The 26,821-nt window shown below is 44.1% G+C and overlaps 1 protein-coding gene across 1 annotated transcript in view; it reads left to right on the top strand.

Moving 5' to 3' along the window:
• Positions 1 to 1,072: 1,072 nt before the first annotated feature.
• The window catches only part of LOC309558528 (uncharacterized protein), a 99,195-nt gene continuing 73,446 nt past the window's right edge, over positions 1,073 to 26,821 (top strand). Inside the window, exons 1-7 of the mRNA XM_082261608.1 lie at positions 1,073 to 1,253; positions 6,829 to 7,016; positions 12,836 to 12,961; positions 19,916 to 20,013; positions 22,091 to 22,217; positions 24,195 to 24,289; positions 24,369 to 24,549. Coding sequence (XP_082117734.1) covers positions 6,845 to 7,016; positions 12,836 to 12,961; positions 19,916 to 20,013; positions 22,091 to 22,217; positions 24,195 to 24,289; positions 24,369 to 24,549 — 799 coding nt within the window. The 5' untranslated portion in view covers positions 1,073 to 1,253; positions 6,829 to 6,844. The remainder of the gene's footprint in view (positions 1,254 to 6,828; positions 7,017 to 12,835; positions 12,962 to 19,915; positions 20,014 to 22,090; positions 22,218 to 24,194; positions 24,290 to 24,368; positions 24,550 to 26,821) is intronic.

The following is a 26,821-nucleotide window of genomic DNA, read 5'->3' on the forward strand; positions in this document are numbered from 1 at the left end:
TTTCACTAGTAATGGCGGCAATCTGCGATGTTTAACGGACTGCGACATTGCGGTGGACAGATCGGACCCCTAACTGACATTTTTGACACTTTTGGGGGGACCAGTGACATTACTACAGTAATCAGTGCTAAAAATATACACTGTTACTGTAATAATGACACTGGCAGGGAAGGGGTTAACACTGTGGGTGATCAAGGGATTAAATGTGAGCCTAGGGGAGTGATTCTAACTGTATGTTGTGAAATGCATATAGAGACCTGTGATCCTACATAGAAGGATCACAGGCACTCTGTGATCATTCCAGGGAGAAGAACGGTCAGTTGTGTTTACAACAGCTGACAGTTCTTCTCTCTCAGCGGGGAGCGATCGCGGGTGTCAGGCGGCAATCGGAGCCGTCTGCCCGCTGCATCAGCTTCAGCGGGGACGGGAGCGCGCACTCGCCCCCTAGCTACCTGTGAGCGACCGACGTATAGCTACGTCCATTCGCCCAGTCGTTAAGAGCAGGGCCAGATTAACGTAGGGGCTATTGGAGCTGCAGCTCCAGGCCCCTACCTTTATATAGGCCCTGGGTTGGCCATATTCACTGTTACCGCTCTTCTGTCACTTGTAAACACAGAAGTCTGGCTTCTATGCTCGCTTCCCCAGGCAGCACCCTCAGAACCTCCCCACACAGCGCGAAGGCCGGACAAGGAGGGACAGTTGCCGATGCATGGATGTGTTTATGGGCTTCAGAGACAGCATCCCATGTTGAATTAGGCATGCATGGCTGCACCCTTCCTCCTCTGGGTGCATGCCAAGGCACGGCCCTTAAGGCCCTTTAAAATCCTCAGCACCAAGCCCATGATGCTCTTATTCCGGCCCTGGTTAAGAGGTTAAATAAAAAATATCTCATTCTCATGTCTACAGTCAGCCTCTATAAAGGGAACATCAAGCATGCTGGGACTTGTAGTTCTTCTGCAGGTTACTCAAATCCGCTGAGCCACCTCTGTCCTCTTTTAACCTGTCTGCCAGTTCATTGAATGGGATGGGGGGAGCCGGTCATGGGAAAAGAGAGGGAGGCCGGTCTCGGGGAAAGGTGAGGTTACTGGTAATAGGAGGGATTATGGCAGAGGGCAGGAAAACTCGGAAACTGAAGCCAAGGATTAAACCGTATAAAGGAAGGAGAATAAAGAAAGGAGAAGAGGATTTACCAGAGAGGACAGAAAGTTGGAACACCGGCAGAAAAAAGCAGATAAAAGAACACCAAGATCCAGGTAAAGCAAACATTCCACCCTATGGTGCGTAGAGCACTGCACGGGACTGCAACTAACATGCAACAACCGTGCCATTTAAAGGGAATTGGAAGGGAGGAGAGGAGAGGTTCAGGAGCTCACTGAGGACATTACCAGGAGGCAGAAAAACACAGTAAGAAATAATTCCATGAATAAGTAGTGGATGTGCATGGATTATTTTTGGAGAATAAAGGTATTGTGTAGTATCACATTAAAATGACAGTAAAATTACCTTTGTGGTACATGGTATGGTAAAGTTATTTGCAAATGAAAAAAAAAATTGTTTTATTTGCGTTTTGCACATTTTGTTTTTATGTAACACTGAAAAAAAAATAAAATAAACAAACTTAATAAGAATGAATAATAAAATATTAAGAGCCGGTTCACATTGCCGCGACTTTTTAGCCTGACAAGTCGCGCTCCCTCGCGGTCCATTGACCGCTACAGGACCCGTTCTAATAGGAGCGACACAAGTTGCTCCGACTTAGAAAAAGGGTCCTGTAGTACTTCGGGGCGACCCGGAGCGACTTGCCTAGATTTCCATTATGTGAAGTCCCTGCAAGTCACTCCGAAGTCGTGGTGCATAGTAATGCGCAAGTCGCCCCCGAAGTAGTAAGGAGTTGTGTCGCCCCAGTGTGAACCGACTCTAAAGGTAGAAAAAAAAATTAAGTTAAAAAAAAAAAAATCAAAAGCAAAATAATAGCTAAAAGGAGAAGGGGAGGAAGGAGTTAATTAGGGCTGATTAGGGTTAACTAAAGGTTAATAAGGGGTGAAATTGGAACACGGTTAGTCTGCAGGGATGGGCTGGATGTTCGACACGAAGATCGGGTGTTCATGTGTTCGCTGAACGGGCAAAAAGTTCTAGTGAACACGCAAACTCTATTAACCACTGGCCGACTGCCCGCAGTAATATTACTGTGGCAGGTCGGCTCCCCTGGAATCCTAGTGATCCCGGCGCCGCACGCGCGGTGCCGGAGGCACGCTCCCGCTGTGTTTAGACACAGCGGGAGTTGGGCCGGGGAAGGAGAGGCGGCAATTGCCTTTCTCCCCCCGATCATCAGGGAAACTGTGAGAAGACCCACCTGCTTATGTAAACAAAGCAGGCGGGTCTTCCCAGTGACAGACAGGAAGGCATCTGCAGACTAAGCAAAGCTGAACCTGTGATCTCTATCTCTGTCACAGGACTCCCCCCCCCCCCCCATACATCGGTAAGCATGAGGCATACATTTAACCCCTTGATCACCAACAGTGTTAACCCCTTCCCTGCCAGTGTCATTTTTACAGTAACAGTGCATATTTATAGCACTAATTACTGTAGTAATGTCACTGGTACCCCCAAAAGTGTCAAAAATGTCAGTTAGGGGTCCGATCTGTCCACCGCAATGTCGCAGACCCGCAAACAAAAAATCGCAGATCGCCGCCATTACTAGTAAAAAAAAAAACACAATCAAAATGGCATAAATCTTTCCCGTAGTTAGTAAACGTGATAACTTTTGCGCAAACCAAACGAAATATGATTTTTGCTAATTTTTTTTTACCAAAAATATGTAGCAGAAAACAAATTGGCCTAAAATGTAAAAAAATTTTGATTTTAAATTTTTTTGGGGAATGTCATATAGCAGAACGTGAAAAATATTGTTTTTTTTTTCAGAATTGTCGCTCTTTTTTTGTTTATAGCGCAAAAATTAAAAATCGCAACAGGTGATCAAATACCACCAAAAGAAAGTTCTATTTTTGGGGGAAAAAAAGGACGTAAATTTTGTTTGGGTACAGCGTCACACGACCGCACAATTGTCTGTTAAATCAACACAGTGCCGAATCGCAAAATAGGGCCTGGTCAGAAAGGGGGAAAATCCTTCCGGGGCTGAAGTGGTTAAAGTCTATGGGACACAAACATGAAAAATCAAAAGTCCTCATTTTAAAGGCTTATGTGCAAGTTATTGCAATAAAAAAAGTGTATGGGGGCCCGGGTACTGCCTTGGGGGACATGTACCAATGCAAAACATTTTTTAAAACAATCGTTTTTACAGGAGCAGTGATTTTAATAATGCTTATAGTGAAACAATAAAAATTAAAAATTCCTTTAAAGATCGTGCCTGGGGGGCCCCCTAATGTGCCTGTAAAGTGGCGCATTTGTGTGATGTATGGAGCCTGCTGCAGCAGTACTGGCAATACAGATGAAAAAAATGGCGTAGGGCCCCCCCAGTCCATATCAGGCCCTTCGGGCCAAAATTTCAAAAGATAAAAACGGCGTGGGGTCCCCCCCCCCTCCTGAGCCATACCAGGCCTTTTGCCCTCAACATGGGGAGGGTGTTTTCTGCCCCCCCCCCCCCAAAGCATCTTGTCCCCATGTTGATGGGGACAAGGTCCTCTTCCCGACAACCATGAGCTCCCCCCTAAGTGAATCGGGTAGATCGTACCCCTACCCATTCACCACAAAAGTGTACAAAAAAAAATAAACACATTAGACAGTTTTTGACAAGTTTTTAATTCAAAAATAAAAATAAACACATAGTGTCCCTCGAAGTAAATCCATCGTCAATCACGACACCCGCCACACCCGAAAAATTCAAAGACACTAATCTTCAGAGGCTGAATTACACCCTTGAGCTTTGACAGCTCTTTTATAGGAAGGGGCGGGGCAACCCGATTACGTCACACGGTGGCACCGCCGCCTTCTGACATCATGTGACGTCAGAAGGGGCGGTGCCCCTGGGTGATGTAACTGGTTGGCCCTGCCCCTTGTCTATAAAACAGCAGTTATTAAAGGGGGCGTGCAGATTCCGATAAGCCCCCCCCCTGCAGACCCCCACAATCATAGCCCAGGGTTGTCGGGTAGAGGCCCTTGTCCCCATCAACATGGGGATAAGGTGCTTTGGGGACACCCCAAAGCACCATCCCCATGTTGAGGGCAAGCGGCCCGGTATGGTTCAGGAGGTGGGGGCTGCTCACTCGTCTCCCCCCCCCATCCTTGCCTGCCAGGCTGTTTTCTTGGATAAGGGTCTGGTATGGATTTTGGGGGGGGACCCTATGCCTTTTTTTTTTGGGATTTTTGGCGTGGAGTTCCCCTAAAATCCGTACCAGACCCAAAGGGCCTTGTATGGACTGGAGGGGGGACCCCACGCTGTTTTTTTCATGTTTTTTTTAATCTGTATTGCCAGGAGCTGACAATACATTACATCCGCGAACAAGTTTAACTGACTTTTTTTCTGACAAATGACAGTATTGCTGCAGCAGGCTCCATACATCGTACAGATACGCCACTTTACAGGCACATTAACCGCTTGCAGACCGCCGCACGACTATTTACTGCGGCAGTCAGCTCCCTACAGGCAAACCGACGTAGGGCTACGTCGCTCACCTACGAGCCTCTAGGGGGCGAGCGCGCACCGCTGGAGGCGCGCTTCCGCCCCCGCTCGTTCACTAACATTCCCACGCTCCGATGTCAGCCGGTCACTCGCGATCTCCCGGTGGAGAGGGAGAAAGGCAGACGGCTGATGTAAAAAAAGCCGCCTGTCATTCTCCCTGGTGTAACTGCAGAGATCATACGATCCTGCTATGTAGGATCGTATGTCTCTGTGGTTACATCACAAGCCACGCCCCCCCACAGTTAGAATCATGCCCCTAGGGATACATTTAACCCACTGATCACCAATAAAGTTAACCCCTTCCCTGCCAGTGTCATTTTTGCAGTAACAGTGCATATTTATAGCACTGATTACTGTAGTAATGTCACTGGTACCCCCAAAAGTGTCAAAAATGTCAGTCAAGGGTCCAATCTGTCCACCGCAATGTCGCAGTCCCGCAAAAAAAAAAAAAATCGCAGATCGCTGCCATTACTAGTAAAAAAAAAAACAATAAAAATTACATAAATATTTCCCGTAGTTAGTAGACAAAATAACTTTTGCGCAAACCAATCGAAATACGCTTATTGTGATTTCTTTTACCAAACGTATGTAGCAGAAAACAAATTGGCCTAAAATGTTAAAAAAAATTTGATTCTTGCTTTTTGGAATTTCATATAAAAAAATTTGAAAAATATTGTTATTTTTTCAAAATTGTCGCTTTTTTTTTGTTTATATCGCAAAAAGTAAAAATTGCCCAGGTGATCAAATACCACCAAAAGAAAGCTCTGTTTGTGGGGAAAAAACTACGTATATTTCATTTGGTTACAGCATCGCACGACCGTGCAATTGTCCGTTAAAGTCACGCAGTGCCGAATTGCAAAATAGGCTCTGGTCTTTGAGCAGCCAAATCCTCCGGGGCTTAAGTGGTTAAGGGGACCCCCCAGGCACGATATTTCAAGGAATTTTTTATTTTTATTGTTTCACTTTAAACATTATTAAAATCACTGCTCCTGTAAAAACTATTGTTTTAAAACTTCTTTTTTTGCATTGGTACATGTCCCCCAGGGCAGTACCCGGGTCCCCATACATTTTTTTATGGCACTAACTTGCATATATAAGCCTTTAAAATGAGGACTTTTGATTTTTCATGTTCGTGTCCTATAGACTTCAATGGAGTTCACATGTTCGCTAGAACTTTTTTCCTGTTCGAGATGTTCTGGTGCAAACCAAACGGGGGGTGTTCGGCGCATCACTAAGTATGGGTGCTTTCTTTCTACTATAATATTTCCCCAAAAGGCATTCAAATAAGAAAGAACATTACATCATTTTTACCTATATTAGTATATATGCAATATTAGTTGATTAAAATGATAGATATAAGAATGCACCAGCTTAAAGTTACATTTTATCATGACAATGTACCACAAACATGAGCTGTAACTATACTTTTTATTTAGTTTACATTATTATTTTACATTTTGTGTTTTTATTTTTATGCAAGAACAGATGTATTTTTATCTGAGTTCTTCTTACCTTTAGAGATATTTCTTCAAGTTTATGAAGTACTGCAAATCATATTAATTCGCCCATCACTATATAGAGTAAGCAATCCTACATAAATCCTCATTTCAGCTTTCTGCTAGCGGAGTATAGATTAAGGCGTAATCTACACATATACACATATAGGCGTTTTGGATCGTGGGCAGAATTGCCGCGATTCCGAACCATTGCAAGTCGTGGAACGCCCAGGCGATTCCCTTGACTTGCAATGGCCCCCCCAAAGGCTGCGCGATTTTGCCGCCCGACGAAGCGCGGTAAAATCGCGCATACAGAATCGCGGGACGCCTGATGCCAAAAGAAGTACATGAACTTCTTTTTGGGCATCAGGCATTCTGCGATTCTGCGTGATTTTGCCACCATTCGTCAGGCGACAATCGTGGCAATATCGTGCCGCATTTAGGGTGTCATTGCAATCGCTCAGGCGTCCCGCGACTTGCAATGGTTCAGAATTGCCGCGATTCTGCCCGTGATCCAAAACTCTTATATGTGAACAGAGCCTTAGGTAATTAAAGCAGCTGAATTGCCGGAGCATTGAAGGAATACTGTGCAACTGTACATTGTAACCGTTAGTTATGTTATCTATAATTGCAGGAAGTTTACGTTTTTTAGGTTCATAATCGTGTTAATAAACTTTTTCCTTGTATTTCCAGAACAAGACATCCCAGGATGGACCCCAAAATGTTTGACATGATTGCTGAACAGATGAAGAACATACAAATAAAAATGCAGCTTGTGGATGGGGTTCTCCTCCCAGACACCACGTTGGAGATGTGGGACCAGTTCTGGAACTTCCAGGCACGTGAAGATGATATCCTTATTGCTACATTTCCTAAAGCAGGTAAGTGCTGGAAGGAAGGGCATGGCAGAAAATATTCATCCTACCTAATCTGAGTTTCTTTTTAACCAAAAATAATCAAGTTGGGTTTGTCTACGTCAGGGGTGGGGAACCTTTTTTCTGCCAAGGGCCATTTGGGTATTTATAAAATAATTTGGGGGCCGTACAAAATTATCAACTTAAAAATTAGCCTGTCATATTTGGTCAAACATTTAATTAACTCACCCCTAATGTGATGGTTGCAACTGCTTCTCTTTGGTGAGGTGTGTGAGGTTAGCTGGTATTGATGATGTTGCTACTCGCAACTGGTTTTCAAGGTTTGCGTCGGTCAGTTTTTGTGGTGGTAAGTTTTGAAAAGAACTGCTGGCGGGTACAGCTGGCTGGTACTGCTGGTGGGTACAGCTGGCTGGTACTGCTGGTGGGTACTGCTGGTGGGTACAGCTGGCTGGTACTGCTGGTGGGTACTGCTGGCTCAGGCTGGTACTGCTGGCATGTACTGTGCTGTGGGCACTGCTGGCTGGTACTGCTGGTTCTGGCTGGTACTGCTGTGTGTGCTGCTGGAGGGAAATGCTGGCTAGGAAAAGTGTAGCAGCGCCATGCTGGAGGAAGAGGCGATGTTTCCTGTATTAGTCACAGGTGGAGTGCATTTAATATCACTCCGCCTGTGACTCACTCAGACTGTCAGAACAGAGCAGGAACTATACAGGAAGCATTGGCTCCGTTCTAACAGGTCAGCTGAGAGACACAGACTCAGCTGCACAGGGGGCCAGACCAAATGACTTTGCGGGCCGCATACGGCCCCCCGAACCATAGGTTCCCCACCCCTGGTCTACGTGAATCTGGAGGGTCTCAAACAAAAACAGTTAGCAAACAAAATCACCTGGAGGAGGGGACAAAAAAATCTGATCTACAAAACTATGCCAAAATACAATTTTCTCTTGTACCACCAATTTATCCCAAATAAAAAGTTTGTAAACAAAAAAAAAAAAAATCCACGCAAACAAATTAACAGCAGCTGACACCAGATTAACACAAAATAAAAAGCAAAAGTGCAGCGCTAATTAATAATTGATACGTTGAACCTATTAATGTCCGTATTATAACAGTCCCATTAAAGTGCTTAAAAAGATAAAGATGAGAAATCCCGAATTCTGTGGATAGCGATGAGAAAAATATAGCAGAGGTGTCACCAGGCTATGATCTCATACCGCGCTTACCAAGTACAAAGTGACCCCCTAATAAGGGCAGTCTCAATCACTTTATTTACAATAGATGATAGGGCCAAGATCCAGATCCCTTGGTTGTCCGTCCCTCAAGCCAGATGAATGGCACCATATACAGTAAACAAATGGACAGCGTCCTCCCTTCATGATGGATGCACCAAGGAGAGCTCAGATGGCTTTTCAGTTCAAGTCCATTTTTAATGCTCAACCTTTTAATTATTGAAGCAATGATCCCTGGAATGTCCTTCCCTCAAGCCGGATGAATGGCACCATACACAGTAAACAAACGGACAGCGTCCTCTCTTCGTGATGGATGCACCAAGGAGAGCTCAGATGGCTTTTCAGTTCAAGTCCATTTTTAATGCTCAACCCCTAATTAGTAAAGCAATGATCTTATCCAGAACTTGGTAACTTTGGGATGTGTAGGCTACACAACCCTTCCATCGAATGCACTCCCCCAGAGTCGACCAAATCCAGATAGAAGTAGGGTCAGCACTCCTGAACCACGGTCTCCTGGGGCCTGCCCGGTGCTGGCATTTGTGTATCTAGAGGCAAATTTGAAGATCTTCACTTGCCTGCATCAGAACTAAAATGGCTTCTGTAACTGAGTAACTTACTCTTCTATAAAGGGCAGATTTGTGGAGCGCACAACTTATAGTTGTCCTGTGGACAGATTCTCCCACCTGAGCTGTGGATCTCTGCAGCTCCTCCAGAGTTACCATGGACCTCTTGGCTGCTTCTCTGATGAATGCTCTCCTTGCTTGGCCTGTCAGTTTAGGTGGACGGCCATGTCTTGGGTAGGTTTGTAGTTGTGCCATACTCTTTCCATTTTTGGATGATGGATTGAACAGCGCTCCATGAGAATTTCAAAGCTTGGGATATTTTTTTATAACCTAACCCTGCTCTAAACTTCTCCACAACTTTATCCCTGACCTGTCTGGTGTGTTCCTTGGCCTTCATGATGCTGTTAGTTCACTAATGTTCTCTAACAAACCTCTGAGGGCTTCACAGAACAGCTGTATTTATACTGAGATTAAATTACACACAGGTGGACTCTATTTACTAATTAGATGACTTCTGAAGGCAATTGGTTCCACTAGATTTTAGTTAGGGGTATCAGAGTAAAGGGGGCTGAATATAAATGCACGCCACACTTTTCAGATATTTATTTGCTTAAAAAAAATGTAAAACCCATTTATCATTTTCCTTCCACTTCACAATTATGTGCCACTGTGTCGGTCTATCACATAAAATTCCAATAAAATATGTTTTTGGTTGTAGCATGACAAAAATGTGGATAATTTCAAGGGGTGTGAATACTTTTTCAAGGCACTGTATAAAAATAATAGTGTGTGACTGTGGGGGGACATTAGAGTGTAAGCTCCTTTATACTATACCTCCTTCTTAAACCACAAAATAAAAGCAAACTTTAAGTCCCTTGAAATTGTCCCTGAAATTTAATCGGTTGGGATTCAGTGACCACTAATATCCTCACAATGCTGATCACTGGCTGACCCCAGCTGAGTTCCCATGCTAGGATTATGATTGTAATAAAAGGATTGTGTTTACAAGAGATGCAATATGATCTTATAAAATCCTAACAACCCACATTATGAAATCACTGCACAGCTGCCAGCGATCTCCACTCGCTGCCACCGTGACTCAGCATGGAACCTTCCATTGGGCATTGCTGTGCAATTAGATAAAATAAGAGATAATGGAAAAAAAATTGTTACTTTAGGCAAAAATAACTGACAGTGTTGTGTATTATAGGTTTGACCTTCATTTCTTTAAAACTTTTTATTTTCCTACGCTTTTTCGCAATTGTAAATTGCGGTCATGTAATGTTCTCTGTCCTGGATTAGGTCTGTAGGGGGCGCCATCCCACACCGCATATCACACCCTATGGGGTGTATTTATAGCAAATTTGCAAAACTATTTGTCCTGTGAAACTGCATGTACATTCACTCTAAGCAAATGCCCATTAAAAGAAAGGTTTTTAGGCTATTACTTTCTCCAGATTGAATGCTATTCTTCATACAGAATAGTGCGAATCAGGACTATACCACATTATAGCCACTAGGTGGAACTGATGATCATAGGAAGGAAAAAACTAAATTACTATGATCGCCATCTAGTGGCCATAATGTAGTATTTTCTTGATTCACGCTATTCTTATCAATGAAAAACATCCGACCTTGAGAGAATATGGCCTAATAACATTCAATTTTGCTGGCATTTGCACAGTATGAATGTGCATGCAGATTCGCATGTTGAATAGCTCTGCAAATGTTGGTCTGAAGTGCATGCATTGGGTCTGATGATCTGAGGTCTCAAGTGCATGCATTGGATCTAATGATCTGAGGTCTGAAGGGCATGCATTGGAGCTCATCCAAGGTCTACAGTGCATGCACTGGGGCTGATGATCTGAGGCCTGAAGAATGTATTGGCTCTGATGATCTGAGGTCTAATAGGGCATGTATTGGGGCTGATCTGAGCTCTGAATGGCATGCACTGGGGCTGATGATCTAAGGCTTACAGTGCATAGACTGGGGCCGATGATCTGAAGGGAATACATTAGCACTGATATGAGGTCTACAGGACATGCATTGTGTCTGATGATTTGAGGTCTAAATGGCATGCATTGGGGCTGATGGTCTGGATCCTGATGTGCATACATTGGGTCTGATCTGAGGTCTAAGGTGCATGCATTGCGTCTGATGATCTAATGTCACCAGTTATCAATTTTTGCACTCATAATTGTACCACTGACGGCAAGTTACACATATTAATTGTTATATAATAGACATTAGCAGTAAAACTACGAGCGCAAAAATGAAAAAGCAAAGACTACAAAGTGCTATTGTTCACTAGCATGTCAGCTGTTTAATCCTTGTAAACAGGGGCGTAACTACAGGGGTTGCAGGGGTTGCAATTGCAACGGGGCCCCATACTCCAGGGGGCCTGTACGGCTCCCCTGTACACCTGAATAGGATGGATGGTGGGGGTAGCATGTAGAGAAATCACTGTCCTCCTTTTCCCTCCTGTAGCTGCAGGAGGAAAATGGAGGAGATTGGTTCCTCTGTATGCTGCCCCCGCCACTCCTCCTATCCAGTTCACTTGTGTTCTTCTGTCTCTGGGCCCCTGTGTGCTCCCCCCATCCCCCCCCCCCCCCACTCACTGCGCCCCCCCCCCCCCACTCTCCTGCCGGCTGCTGCAGGGGATGTGTCACAATAGAGAACCAGGAAGGGGTCAGTAAATATGTAATTTACCAGCTCCTTCCTTTTCTGAATGGACGGTACGGTACGGCGGCACTTTTCCACTACATGGAACCGAACGGTACAGCTTACCACCTCGATTATGGTTCCAAGAGGTACCATACCGGTACCATATCCCACAATCCTTTGCATGCAGTCACTAATAGCCACTGATTGGTCAGAGAATCGTTGTTATCCCACCCACTTACTTTAGTACTACTTTAGTGGAAAAGCAAACCATACCAAACCGTACCGAACCGTTCCAACACCGTACCATGCGGTACCATGAAGTGGAAAACCAAGCAGGGCCGAGTAGAGCCGAGCCGGTACTTGCAGTGGAAAAGTGCCATAATGTACTGTCCTCATTATCAGGTCTTGAATTGAGCTCAGTCCTTGTGGTTCAAATACACACTTGAAGGTAGGTAGGTGTCTCCAGTGGAGCAGGGGCGTCGCCCCCCCATCCATGCGTCCGGCCCCCTAATCTACATGCAGGGGGCCGGACACATGGATTCCAATGAGGTTTTTTTTTTTTTTCCTTTAAGTACGTGACTAAAGCCAGAGGCTTTAATAGGCTTCAAAAAAAGGGTGGGCTCAGGGAGCAGAGCACCGCGCCCTGAGCCCACCCAGTTGTGTGACAATAGCGAATGAATATTTGCTATTGCAGCACTGATTCTCCTCCCGGCCAATCAGGAAGCGGGTCCTGAGACCTGTTTCCCAATTGGCTAAAGAAGAGGGCATCTTATTGGTGGAGGAGGAGGGAGGAGATGGCCACCAAGAGGGGACATGGAGGAGACTGAGGGGGAAGCCATCGCCGCCTGTTAGTCCAGAGGAACAAGGTAAGTGAACTGGCGCCCGGGGGGGGATATGGTGTGGACTGGACTCTAGAGTGACGGGGGGGGGGGTGTCAATGACCAGGTCCGTCTGACCAATGGAGCACCAGCCGCCACTGGGTGTCTCCCTGATTGTCATTCCTACAGAACAGCCTTTCTAAACCTTTGCAACACAGAGGAACCCTTGAAATAATTTTCAGGTCTCAGGGAACCCCTACTAAAAATGACTTTATCTACAACTCATGATACATTAGTGTGATGGTCAGTGGGATGAATGCTCCTTACACTTGTGGACATTGGGAAGAATTATCTTCTTACAGATAGCTAAAAGGAACAATGGTGTCATTGGGAACTAATCTGAGAGGCAGAAATTGCTCGTTGCTCAAGGAACCCCCAGCAACCTCAGGAAGAACCCTAGGGTTCCATGGAACCCTGGTTGAGAACCACTGCTATAGAGATACCTGTAAGTCTATTGGCCGGCTGACATAGCGTAACCAATTTTTTTCCCCAAGGTACAACGTGGACGCAGGAGATCGCAGACCTGATCCTGCTACAGGGCGACGTGGAGAAGAGCATGCGGGCCCCCTGCTTTATGAAAGTTCCTTTCCTAGACCTGAACTTCAAACCATTGCCATCAGGTAATGTGATGTACAACACAACTATGGTCATTCGGGGCGTTCACATAAGTGGAATCCAATGTCGAATTTGGTGTCCCCATTTTAAAAAGTTCACCTCTCTCACTGTTGTGTCATGGGTAAATTTTTGGTTTAAAAAGTTGCACTACCAGATGCGGTTTTCTGGGTGCATTAACCGGTTGCCGACCGCCGCAAGTACATATACTGCGGCGGTCAGCCCCGGCCAGGCAAAGTGACGTACCGGTACGTCACTAGCCTGTCACTGGCTTGTGAGCCAATAGCGGGCGAGCGTGCCCGTTGAGGCACGCGCCCGCCCCGGCTCGTTCCCAGACAAGTCAGTGCGTGTGACCGGCGGACCCGATGTCCGCCGGTCACTCGCGATCATTCGGCGGGAAGGAAGAAAGGCAGGCGGCTAATGTAAACAAGCCGCCTGTCATTCTCCCCTGTGTAAAAATGGAGATCAGACGGTTCTACTATGTAGAACCGTTGATCTTTGTTTTTACAATAGTAGCCATGTCCAATCACAGTTAGAAGCACGCCCCTAGGACACACTTAACCCCTCCCTCTCCAATACAGTTAACCCCTTCCCTGCCAGTGTCATTTTTACAGTAACAGTGCATATGTACAGCACTGATTACTGCAGTAATGTCACTGGTAACCCCAAAAGTGTCAAAAATGTCAGTCAAGGGTCCGATCTGTCCGCCGCAATGTCGCAGTACCGCAAAAAAATCGCAGATCGCCGCCATTACTCGTTAAAAAAAAAAACACCAAAAATGACAAAAATCTTTCCCTTTGTTAGTAAACACGATAACTTTTGCGCAAACCAATCAAAATACGCTTTTTGCGATTTTTTTTTTACCAAACATATGTAGCATAAAACAAATTGGCCGAAAATGTTAAAAAATTTTGATTTTTACATTTTTTAGGGGGAATTTCATATAAAAAAATGTGAAAAATATTGTTATTTTTGCAAAGTTGACGCTCTTTTTTTGTTTATAGCGCATGATCAAAAAATCGCACAGGTGATCAAATACCACCAAAAGAAAGCTCTGTTTGTGGGGGAAAAAAGAACGTCAAATTCGTTTAGGTACAGCGTCGCACAACCGCGCAATTGTCCGTTAAAGTCACGCAGTAAAAAATCGCAAAAAAAACCCTGGTCAGGAAGGGGGTAAAATCTTCCGGGGCTTAAGTGGTTAAGACCGGAAGGATTTGCCCCCTTTCTGACCAGGCCCTATTTTGCAATTCGGCACTGTGTTAATTTAATGGACAATTGCGCGGTTTTGCGACACTGTACCCAAATGAAATTTACGTCCTTTTTTCCCCACAAACAGAGCTTTCTTTTAGTGGTATTTGATCACCTGTGCGATGTTTAATTTTTGTGCTATAAACAAAAAAAGAGCGACAATTTTAAGAAAAAAAAAAATACTTTTCACATTCTGCTATATAACATTCCCCCCAAAAAAATCCAAAAAATCAAAACTTTTTAACATTTTAGGCCAATTCGTTTTCTGCTACATATTTTTGGTAAAAAAAAAAATCGCAATTAGCGTATTTTGATTGGTTTGCGCAAAAGTCATCGCGTTTACTAACTACGGGAACGATTTACGTATGTCATTTTTATTGTTTTTTTTATTTTACTAGTAATGGCGGTGATCTGCGATTTTTAGCGGGTCTGAGGCATTGCGGTGGACAGATTGGACCCCTAACTGACATTTTGACACTTTTGGGGGTACCAGTGACATCACTACAGTAATCAGTGCTAACAATATGCACTGTTACTGTATAAATGACACTGGCAGGGAAGGGGTTAATACTGTGGGTGATCAAAGGGTTAAATGTATGCAGAGTTGTATAAAGTACTCGAAACCCATACTTGAGTAGAAGTGGAAGTGCTCGATCAAAAAGTGACTTGAGTAGAAGTACTAAAGTATTCAACATTTTTTGTACTTTAGTATTGCAAGTAGTTTTGAAAAAAAAATTTCTACTCAAGTACTGAAAGTAAAAGTACCAGTACTGCGTTATGTAGCTATTAAAGAAAGAAGTCAAAAGTTTGAACATCATATTGTTTTTTATTATTTCAAATGCAGCTTTTATTTATACATACAGTAGCTTTTATTTTGGTATGCGCTGATAATACACATGTTTTGAACTTCATGAAACCTGCCATCTACTGTTCTGGCAGTGGTAATTTTTATAATAGTAACGAGTAACTATGCAGCACAAAAAAAAAAAATATCGGAGTAGAAGTATTGAAATCATCGAAAAAATGTAGTGAAGTAAAAGTGGAAGTAGGAGAAAAAAATTCTACTCTAGGAAAGTACAGATACCGCCTTTCGGTACTTAAGTACAATAGTGAAGTAGTTCTACTTAGTTACTATACATCTCTGAATGTATGCCTCATGCTTACTGACGTGTGGGGGGGGGGATGGCGGGCGGGGGGGTTCTGTGACAGACTCAGAGATTGCAGTTTCAGCTATGCTGAATCTGCTGATCTCTTCCTGTCTGTCACTGAGAAGATGTAACCAAAGCAGGCGGGGCTTCTCACCGTTTCCCTGGGGTAGGGCGGCGGCAATCGGAGCCGCTCCTCCCACGGCCTGACTCCGGCGGTGCGCGCACTAGCATTCCAGTGATGTAGGTCTACGTCGCTGGACCCAAGGGAGCCGACCTGCCGCAGTAATATTACTGTTGGCGGTCGGCAAGCGGTTAAAAAGAACAGGAACAACGCCTGTAAAGCAGCAATATGCCAACAGTTCAGTGATTGACAATCAATGTAATACCAATACAGTACAGTTAGACGCATAGAGAGAATAGATCATAGGTGTGCGTAGCCTATTGTATTAGGGTGTGCACCCCAAAACTCAAACACACACGCCTTTCTCTGCAGCCTCAGCTGCACAGAACAGTGAATGAATGGGAAGTGCTCTGTGCTGAGCGGCTTCCTGTTCATTCAGAAATTGAAGCATAGTAAACACATTTTTACTATGCTTCAGTTGTGAATAAACACAGTGAGTAAGTGTGTTCACTGTGTTCATTTAGAAAAGGAAGGGGCTGGTCAATGACACATGAACTACCCCCTTCCCCTGCTTTCCATCCTGAAACATCCCCCACAGCAGCCGGGGGGAGAGGAGAGGAGAGGAGGGAAGCCAGAAGCACTAAAGGTTGGGGGGGAGGCACAACAAGGGGAGAAGCCCAGGCAGTAGGGGGAATCAGCACTGCACGTAGTGATTAGGGTGTGTCCAGGCACACCTGGCACACCCCCTGCGCACGCATATGGAATAGATAGAAAATGATTGCATAGTTATCTGTGATGAAGTCCACATAAGGAGAGAAAACCATCAAGGAAGAGCGGTAGGTATTGCTGTCCTACGACGGGATCTGACGATGTGGTCACCACAGGTACATGTAGTTAGAAAAATCTCTTGAGCTAGAGCACTCAACATGTTTCGCAAAATTGCTTCATCTGGAGTTTTAAATTCATTGCTCTATAAAACAAAATCACAGTATTAATTGGGATACAGATGATAACAATACAATTGTATAAAAAGAACACAGACAACAAGATTCTGTGTGTCATTCTGGTCGCCAGTCCTCAGGAGGGATGTGTTGGAGCTGGAGAGAGTCCAGAGAAGGGCAACTAAACTGATTAGGGGATTGGAGGACCTTAACTATGAAGAGCGGCTGCAATCCCTTGATTTATTCTCCCTGGAGAAGAGACGTCTGAGGGGGGACATGATAGCAATTTATAAACATCTCAATGGTGATCTCAGCATAGAAAAAAAGCTGTTCAGTCGGAAGGATTGCATGAGGACTCGAGGGCATACAATGCGATTAGAGGAGAAGCGTTTTGACCTCAGGCAACGTAGGGGGTTCTTTACTGTTAGGGCTACAAGATTGTGGAATTCTCTACCACAAGAGGTGGTTTCTGCGGGAAGTATGGTGGCTTTCAAAAGACTCTTAGACTTACATCTCAAGGATCAGAACATTCAGGGGTATGAGAGATGATTACAGCCACACATATCTACACAGGTTGAACTGGATGGACTATTGTCTTTATTCAACCTCACCTACTATTATTATTATTATTATTATTATTATTATTATTATTTCAGGTACTTATATAGGGCTGTCAATTTACGCAGCTACTATGTAACTATGTAACTAAGATCATACTGTAATTCCAAACAGATGTCCGTTATCCACATTAATAAATTGGCATATTGAATTTCTTCACATGAACACAGCGGATGGTTACCAGAGTTAGGACCAGCCTATATTTGGCAAACATGGGGGCCCATATGGTATGTCATGGGTACAAACAGTGGAAATACCTCCAGCAGGAAAACCACGATAAAAACTCCAAAACCCCCATTCTCCCCCGCCTCCCTTTCATTGAGGTCCCAAATATTTAATTTTTTTTTTTTTTTTTAAACTGACCCTTGTCAGATGTTTTCTTGCTGGTCATATAACGCAGAGTCCATTTAATCTTCAGTCTTCTCCTAGTGCTGGGATTGCTCAGCCTTGCTGGCTTTTTCTGGCTTTTATTGAACTGCGTCAACTTAATATAGTTCTGACATCTAGTGGAGGTTTTGGGTCACTACAACTTGTTTCCTTTTGTGATTTGGTTTCTTCCTCTGTCCTCCCCTTCTGTTTTAGTACTAGTTAGTTTAGTCCAGTGATGGCGACCCTTGGCACCCCAGATGTTTTGGAACTACATTTCCCATGATGCTCATGCACTCTCCAGTGTAGTTGAGCATCATGGGAAATGTAGTTCCAAAACATTTGGGGTGCCAAGGTTTGCCATCACTGGTTTAGTTCATCGGCACCCAACCTGTGGTCCTCTAGTTGTTGCAAAACTACAAGTCCCATGAAGCATTGCAAAGCAGACAGTTACAAGCATGAATCTCAAGGGCAGAGACATGATGGGATTTGTAGTTCCGCAACATCTGGAGGGCCACAGGCTGAGCACCCATGGTTTAGTCCTTGCTTGACCCTCTCCTTTTCTTCCATGTTCCCTCAGTCAGTCAGTCAGTCAGTTAGTTATTACTTTGCAGAGACAAATCTCAGGGAAGTCATTGGGGTTGATTTACTAAAGGTGAATAGACTGTGCACTTTTCAAGTGCAGTTACACTAATTTCCCCAGAGCTTAGTGAAGGTGGTAAAGCTCTGCTGATTTCCTTCATCCAATTATGTGCAAGAAAAAAATGCTGTTTTTTTTTTTCCTTGGCCCCGGATATTTTTTAAAAGAGGCTTCACCACCTTCACTTAGCTCTGGGGAAAAGGAGTGCAACTGTATTTGCAAAGTGCACAGTCTATTTGCCTTTAGTAAATCAACCCCCATAGTCTTCTTATAGTTCAAAAGACTGGAAAAAAACATCCTCCATACTACAATTATCTCAAGTAAAATTGCCTTGGATTCTTATTGAAGAGTTAAGCTGTCTGTGGATGGAGCCAAGTCAGCAGGTGACCATATTATCCAAACAGACTGGGAATAGGGAGGTATGTCAAATGCATAAATTGGCATTTGAATCAGAACACAAAGACATTATTCACTTGCTGCCTGCTAAAAGTACATATGCTGCTACTGGGCAGTACAGCCAGGCTGGGCAACATACTGGTACATTGCCCATCACATGCACACCCCCTGGGGCACGCAGCGGCACACTCCAATGACCTCTGTGCCCAGTGGACACAGCCGATCACGGCGCTCAGTACCAGGCTGCTGTGAGCTGCTGCTGGGGGGTATCATGTGATTGCTATGATTGGTCAAAGCAGTCACATGATTACAATGTAAACAAAACAGTCATGAACGGTTTCCATTCATGACTGCTTGCTTAGTGTTGTGAAGCTGCGATTGTCCCACAACTATCACAAGGTACCCGACACCCTGTACTATGTGATTAGCTGTAGCCAATCACAGCATGTCAACAGAAAGCAACCTGTCATCTATGGAAAGCCATTCATGACAGCCAATTAATGCTAATAACAGTGAACATCACTGTTATAAGCAATAACAGTGTAAAAAAAAAAAAAATAAAAAAGATCACTATGGGGACATTTTACTACTATGATGAAAGTATGTAAAAAAAAAAAAAAAAAAAGAGAAAAATGTAAAAAAAAAAAAGAAAGAAAAATGAAAAATGTAATAAAAAATGATTTATTTGTTTATTTTACATACTATCACCAATCAGTATCCCTGATCACCACATGACGACGCTGTACTGCACCGGTGACAGTATGTAAAAATAAAAATTGGGGGAAAAAAATGTATTTAATTTTTTTTTCATTTTACAAAAGATTGTGGCAAAAAAATTACAGCTTCAAAAAATTTGCCATACCTCTTATTAAATACCTTGGACTGTCTACTTTACAAAAATGGTTATTTGGGGGGGGGGGGGGGGGGGACGTTTGTCACTACATCAGGACTGATACATTTTCAAATATATATTTCATAATTTTCAAGTCTTTATACCATAATTTTTAAAAATATATACCTTAGCTTGTAGACTCTATAACTTTCACTCAGACTATATAATATACACTGTTTTCTCTCTATTTTTTACCAAAGAAATGTGGTAAAATACATTTGGCAATAAAACCTGGAAGCTGATTGGTTTCTATGCAGAGCTGCACCAGACTTTGCACTCTCCAGTTGTAGTAAATCACCCCCCAGTGAGTGCAGGGTGTCATTCTCAGGGGTGTCATGCCCCTACATTTACATTCTTCCAGGTTGGATGGCAGTGGGCGTCATTCAACCTGAAAGACTGAGGACATCTTGTGGCAAAAAGAGATACTGCAGGGGACTAATGCAACCCCTACATCCATCTAGTAAGCTTCAATATTTTGTTTTTTCTTCTTGGTTTCAGATACACCTTAAGCTGTGGAAATTTAGACGCAAAGGCTGAGTTAAATGGACTAATCAGCCTAATTAACTAGGTAACGATGTGTCATATGTTTCAGGGTTGGAAATCGCTGCTGACATGCAATCCCCTCGTCTGCTAAAAACGCATATGCCAATAAAGCTGCTGCCACCATCTTTTTTGGAGAAGAACGTCAAGGTGAGTCGGGGGAAATAAAACAAATAGAATGAAGCTAGGATAACAAAATATGTTAAAGGAAACCTGCACTGAGCTGAATGTCCCACCGCATTCAGACATTATTGGTATTATACATTTAGCTCTGACATATACAACAGTGCTGTACAGAGAAAACTGAGCCAGTCACATCAGTATTTGTGCCAGAGGAGCTTACACTCTAATACTCCCCTCCCCCCCAGTCATACACTAATAATAATTTACATTTATATTGCTCTGACATATTTCGGAGTGCTATACAAAAACACTGAGCCAGTCTCTGAAGCAGAGGAGCTTACACTTTAATGCCCCCTAACAGTCACACACTATTATTATTATCCATTTTTAACCTGTATTCTGCAGTGCTGTACAGAGAACACTGAACTTGTTACATCACTCTCTACACTGGAGGCTTACTCTCTAACTTCTTCATTAACAAATCGGCGCTTAGCTATAGCTGAAAGACGGCTACAGCGCTGGCTTAAAATGCCGGGAGGGCATTCATGGACATCCTCCCAATCTTGCACTGCCCACACCCCCGTGCGGCATGTGGGCAGTGCGCTCTGTGATCGCCGAGTCCTTGGGACTCCGCTGATCACAGGTGGGGGTAAAGGGCCAATCACAGCAGCCCTTTACCACGTGATCAGCTGTCAATCAATGACAGCTGATCACAGAAGTAAACAGAAGCAGGTTATCGGCTGTCAGCGTGAGGCAAAAAGAAGAAAGCTGCTAATCAGTGTTCACCAGTGCCATATATTAGTGCCCATCAGTATGGCTAATCAGTCCCCACCAGTGCCCTCCTATCAATGCTCATCAGTGCTGCCAGTCAGTGCCCATCAGTCTCTCATCTTCAGTGTCACTAACCAATGCTGCCTATCAGTGCTGCCTATCAGTGCGCATCAGTGCCACCTATCAGTGCAGCCTCATCAGTGCCTCCTGATCATTTCCCACCAGTGCTGCCTCATCAGTGCCACATATAAGTGCCCATTAGTGCCATCTATCAGTGCCCATCAGTGCCATATCTTCAGTGCCCATCAATGCAGCTTATCAGTGCCACCTATCAGTGCCCATCAAGTGCCATCTATCAGTGCCACCTCATCAGTATCCATCAGTGCAGCCTATCAGTGCCCATCAGTGCAGCCTCATCAGCCCCTATCAATGAAGGAGAAAAATGACCTGTTTGCAAAATTTAATAACAAACTAGAAAAATGTTTTGTTTTTCAACATTTTCAGTTTTTTTTTGGTTTGTGTAGCAAAAAATAAAAAGCCCAGTGGTGATTAAATACCACCAAAAGAAAGCTCTATTTGTGTGAAAAGAATTATGAAAAAATGCAGGGCTGGATTAAGAACATCATGGGCCTGGTGCTGAGGATTTTGGCGGTTCAGGTATGAATGGACACAGTCAGTGATCATTAAGGATCAGTACCCAGAGAGCAGGGGGAATCTGGTGGACAGTCTGGAGTGAATGGTGCCGGGGTGGGGGGGGGAGCAATTATAAGCACTGATCTCCCTCTATGGCTCACAAAGAAAGCAGCTGAAAGCCCCGGGAGGGAGAGGAGGAGAAGCAGCTCCTTCATGGAGAGTCAAAGAGGGAGATTGGTGCTTGTAATTACCCCCACCACCGCACTGATAAACCCCCAACTGTCATATTTCCCCTGCTGCAGGAGGTGGCGGGAGCCTCTCATGTGGCCCCCTACTGGCCAAGAGCTGAATAGTCAGTCTGCCCCTACTGGGCCTATATTAAGGTGGGGGCCTGGAGCTGCAGCTCCAATAGCCCCTACATTAATCTGGCCCTGTGAAAATGTCATATGGGTACAGTGTTGTATGACGCGCAATTGTCATTCAAATTGTGACAGCGCTGAAATCTGAAAATTGGCCTGGGCAGGGAGGGGGTATAAGTGCCCAGTAAGCAAGTGGTTAAGGTCACATATGCATAAGCCAGTATGCTGAGAAGCCCATTAACCTCCCAGTATGTCTTTGGAAGCTGTTTTGCATTGCCTGTCTGTAGCTTTAAAAATTGTGTATGGACATCTTCTAAGTGCCGCTTACCTCTTCCATGCAGGTCATATATGTGGCCAGGAATGCCAAGGACTGCATGGTGTCATACTACTACTTCCATCTAATGAACAAGGGTCTACCAGACCCCGGGACCTGGAATGAGTACTTCTCTAATTTTCTGGCTGGAGACGGTAAGTGAAGAGTGAGGCTGTCCAATATAACAAAATATTGCCATTGAGCACCCTTTAAGTAAAACCCTTAATCCTGTCAATCAGTATGAAGAATACGGCAAAAGAAAACAATTATTCCATATCTTTTTTTATCAGCATTCAGTAAACGTTCACGATTAAATAATACACTTTCATGTGTGTAGCACTGTCCCCGCAGGGCCTGCTGAATAATGACTTGCCGGGCTCCCCTGATTACCAGCACACAGTTATCTTGAGATATAGTTCGCTGATCCCTCCTTGCTCCTGATGGCTCATCACACAAATAAACAGTCTAGGGGTGTTTTTTTTTTTAATGTTTATTTGGAAATTGGATAGGAGAAGGGAATAGTGGGATACTCTTATTAGACGAAACGCGTCAGACCCACACAGTCTGTCATCTGCCATAATTCCTTATGGTGTCTGCTGATCATGCTATTTTATATGGACGTCTGGAAGTAGTTTTAATCCTTTTAATAAAGCAATTTGTTAAGCGGTATTACACTATGTCCGTGTCATCATCTTTCATATATGGATAATGGAGTACTCCCTGGAAGTTTTGGTCATGTATTCCCAGAGATCGACCGCTATCCTGTGATTGAATCTGCCCAGGACTATCATACATTGTGAGAGCCATGGATCAATATTAAGCGTTTTAGACCCACATGCTATAAGGGCACCTGGGTCCACATCTTCTGGTGGGCATAGATCTATATCCCCCTTCTCTTTGGTGTGGGATCTTCACTTGACTCTCATCATCTGCATAATTTTGGATGTTTCATTTTCCACTATTTGGGACTGTCTATAGAGTGTTTCACTCTATTAAATAATTTTCTATTTAAAGACTTTATTGCACTTTTAATATTTTTACCAATTTTTCACCTTTAGATACATTGTTGTTATTGTATCTATTATAATTTAGCCCTGCACTTTGTGTTATATTATCTTTGTGACAACTTTATGTCAGTTGTTGTGCTGGCAGCTTTTTATGTTTTTGACTGTTAGCGCATTAGGAGCCACAGTATATTAGTGGGATACTCCAGTTTGAACTTTATACATCAGCTGAGGACATCTATCTCTAGACCTCATAGGTTGATTGGAAGCAACTAGGCTGTTTATTCCACACTGCCACAAGTGTAGAAAGGGTTAAGTCTCTTGCTCTTCACTTTCTAGCAAAACGACTTAGTGGATGATACCTTACCTTCAGGAAACTATCACTAGCATCCCATTTCAACCGACACCCGTCCATTGACCATCCTAGGAGCAGGGTTGGCCCCCCTAGGGTCAGGCCCCTTGACACGAGAAACTGTACTGCATAGACAGATCCTCCAATGTCCCCCCTCTCAGTCAGCTCCTCCGGACCTCCAAGTTCAGTTCCTCACTGCTACTCTTCAGGCCCTCAGGACAACCCCCTGAGGCCGCATGGCACCTCTACAGAGGAGGAGGCAGCCGCCCCCCTCCCTCCGGGACTCCACTATCCAGACAAAAGACCTCAAGCACATGTGCTCCTGGCTTTTATACAGTATCCCAACATGCATCAAGGCACTTTGCCTTTGTCAATCATCAGGACTGTAGCAAAAGCCTAAGCACCCATTTGTCAGGTTTTCTACCACTGTCCAACATACCTCCCTATTGGACCAGTGTGAAACACTCTCCAGACAGAATGAGTTGCACTCTGAGCACAAAGAGCAGACCTCACTAACAGATCCTGCTCTCTGGTAGGCAGAGAACAATATAGATTTACCTGTAATCCCTCTGGTAAGCAGACAGAGCTGGAAACTATACTCTCACTAAGCACTTACCTAGGAGGGCGCTTCATGTGAATGGCAGTATTGCAATAAAACAACATGGAAGGAGCATAGTGTCTCCAAAAATGGTTCTCATGGCTACACATATGTAGAGGTCACATTTATGAGGTCCAGAAGAGGGACATTTCAGAAATATGAATTTTTGTACTTTCAGTGGCTTGGGGAAGCTGGTTTGACCATGTCATCGGCTGGTGGGAAGCAAAAGACAAACACCGAATACTCTACATCTTCTATGAAGACATGGTTGAGGTGAGGGGCTCCTATTTAATCCCGCTGCATAGGAAATCTATGTGTTGGTATTTACATTTTTTTGTTTGGTTGTTTCTAGGACCCAAAACGAGAGATAAAGAAGGTCATCGAGTTCCTGGAGAAAGATGTGTCCGAGGAGGTCCTCGAGAAAATCGTTCATCACACGTCATTTGAAGTCATGAAAGATAATCCAATGACCAACTATAGCGTCCTACCATCTCAGGTGATGGATCAGTCTGTCTCCAAATTCATGAGGAAAGGTATGATATGACTAGATAGTAGACTCATTATGGACATAAATCATGGGCTCCATTGAAAAAGCGGTTATTTCTTCTTTAAAATTATCTGCAATATACCCAATAGCGTTTCTCAAAATGTTTTTTGGCATTCACTAAAAAACTTTACTAAAATACCGCATGAGTTACTTTATGAAGTCATGCAGTATTTTAGTAGGGAAAACATGCGGCAATCTAATGCCTGGAGACGGCTTATTTAATAACAGTAGTAAAAACCACGTTGTTAAGGAGCGGGTAGCCACCGGCTTCCTCTTTGTGGTGCAACCAGAGACTGTCATGGTTGTTAAGAAACAGGCGGCCACTGCATCCTTAAGAACAGATGAGTCATCAGCTGTCAGCTGGGTTCCCCCGCTAATAGCTGAATGTAACAAAAAGAATTACTGGCATTAAAAAAATCTAAGAAAAAACAGCATGCCCCCCCCAATCCATACCAGGCCCTTGATGGATTTTGAGGGAAACCCCCACGCCAATTTTGTTTTCTTAAATGGCGTGGGGTCCCCCCAAAATCTATACCAGACCCTTATCCGACCATGCAGCCCTGCAGTTCAGAAAAAGGGGGGACTACTACATGTCCTGAACATGGGGGTCTCTGCCATGCCCAGGGCCTTTACCCACAACTCTGGCCGCACAAGGGCCTGGTATAGATTGGGGGGGGGACGCCGTTTTTTTCCTGATTTTTTAATGCTGGTAATTCTTTTCATTACATTTAGCTGAACCCGCTGACAGCTGGTGACTCATCGGTTGTTAAGGGGCGCACTGCCCACCCGCTCCTTAACAACCATGATAGTAACCAGTTGTTGAGGATGCCAGCAGCAGCCCGCTCCCCAATGACCAGCACACATTCCTTAAATACCACATGCCTCGACCACTACTTAAAGCGGAGTTCCTGCCTGAAAAAAAAAATTTAGATAAAAATACCCCCGGGACAGTCAGGGCTATTTCACAATGGATAGCCTCTGTACTGTCCCAGGTTGCACTTACCTTTTAGAAGAAATACTTACCTTGAAAATTTCTTGTCTAGCGCTGCCATCTCAGGTGTGGGCAGCTGAAGCCAGCGCGTCCTCTTCCGTGTCCTCTTCGGTCCCAGAATGCCCTGCACCGGCCCCGACGTCAGTTCCGGTGCAGACGCGTCATCCCTGCACAGCTTCTGGGCATGCCCAGAACCTGTTTAGCAGGGAATGAGGCACCTGCACTGGAACTGACGAGTGGGGCTGGTGCAGGCGCATTGATTCCTGGGAGCGATGACTTTCAGCTCCCAGGAGTCAACGCAAGCAGGAAGTGACGGCGCCGGACATGTCCGCAGAGGGAGGAAGAGGAAGTAAGGTAAGTATATTTTCTTTAAAAACAAGGTAAGTAAATAAAAACAAATTTAAATTATCCAATTTTTTTTCAGGTACCAAAAATTAGGTGGATCATGCAAAGATCGTTTTGAGGGTGGAACTCCACTTTAATTACTGCATGTATTTTATTATTTTTTCCTTCTGTGAATTGAGTTTAATACCTGTTCTTTGGGTATTTACTGAGCGTTTCCATCGTTTTGCAGTAAATACCACAGAACTGTATAGTGAATTGACAGTTTCAGGCTCATATGTGGTGTTCAGGGAAAATGTGTCTGGGCACCCAGAGGCGGCTCTCTAATTAGGAAAATTAGGCAACCGCCTAAGGCCTTACGCTCACAGGGGCCTCACGACTTTCTTTCTGTCTTTCTTTCTTTCTTTCTTTCTTTCCCCCCCCCCCTTCTTTCTTTCTATCTTTCTTCCTTTCTCCCACCCCTCCTTTATTTCTTTCTGTTTCCCTCCCCTTCTTTCTTTCTCCCTCCCCTCTTTCTTTCTTTCTCCCTCCCCTCTTTCTTTCTCTCTCCATTCCTTTCTCGCTTTCTCTTTCTCTCTCCAATCCTTTCTTTCTCTCGCCATTCCTTTATTTATTTCGCTCTCCATTCCTTTCTTTCTTTCTTTCTTTCTTTCTTTCGCCCTCCCCTCTTTCTTTCTTTCTTTCTTTCTTTCTTTTTTTCTTTCTTTCTCCCTCCCCTCTTTCTTTCTTTCTTTCTTTCTCCCTCCCCTCTTTCTTTCTTTCTTTCTTTCTTTCTTTCTTTCTTTCTTTCTTTCTTTCTTTCTTTCTTTCTTTCTTTCTTTCTTTCTTTCTTTCTTTCTTTCTTTCTTTTTTCTTTCTTTCTCCCTCCCCTCTTTCTTTCTTTCTCCCTCCCCTCTTTCTTTCTCTCTCCATTCCTTTCTCTCTC

This window comes from Pelophylax lessonae (genome assembly GCF_965119305.1).
Source record: "Pelophylax lessonae genome assembly, chromosome: 6".
In the NCBI taxonomy this organism is placed as follows: Eukaryota; Metazoa; Chordata; class Amphibia; order Anura; family Ranidae; genus Pelophylax; species Pelophylax lessonae.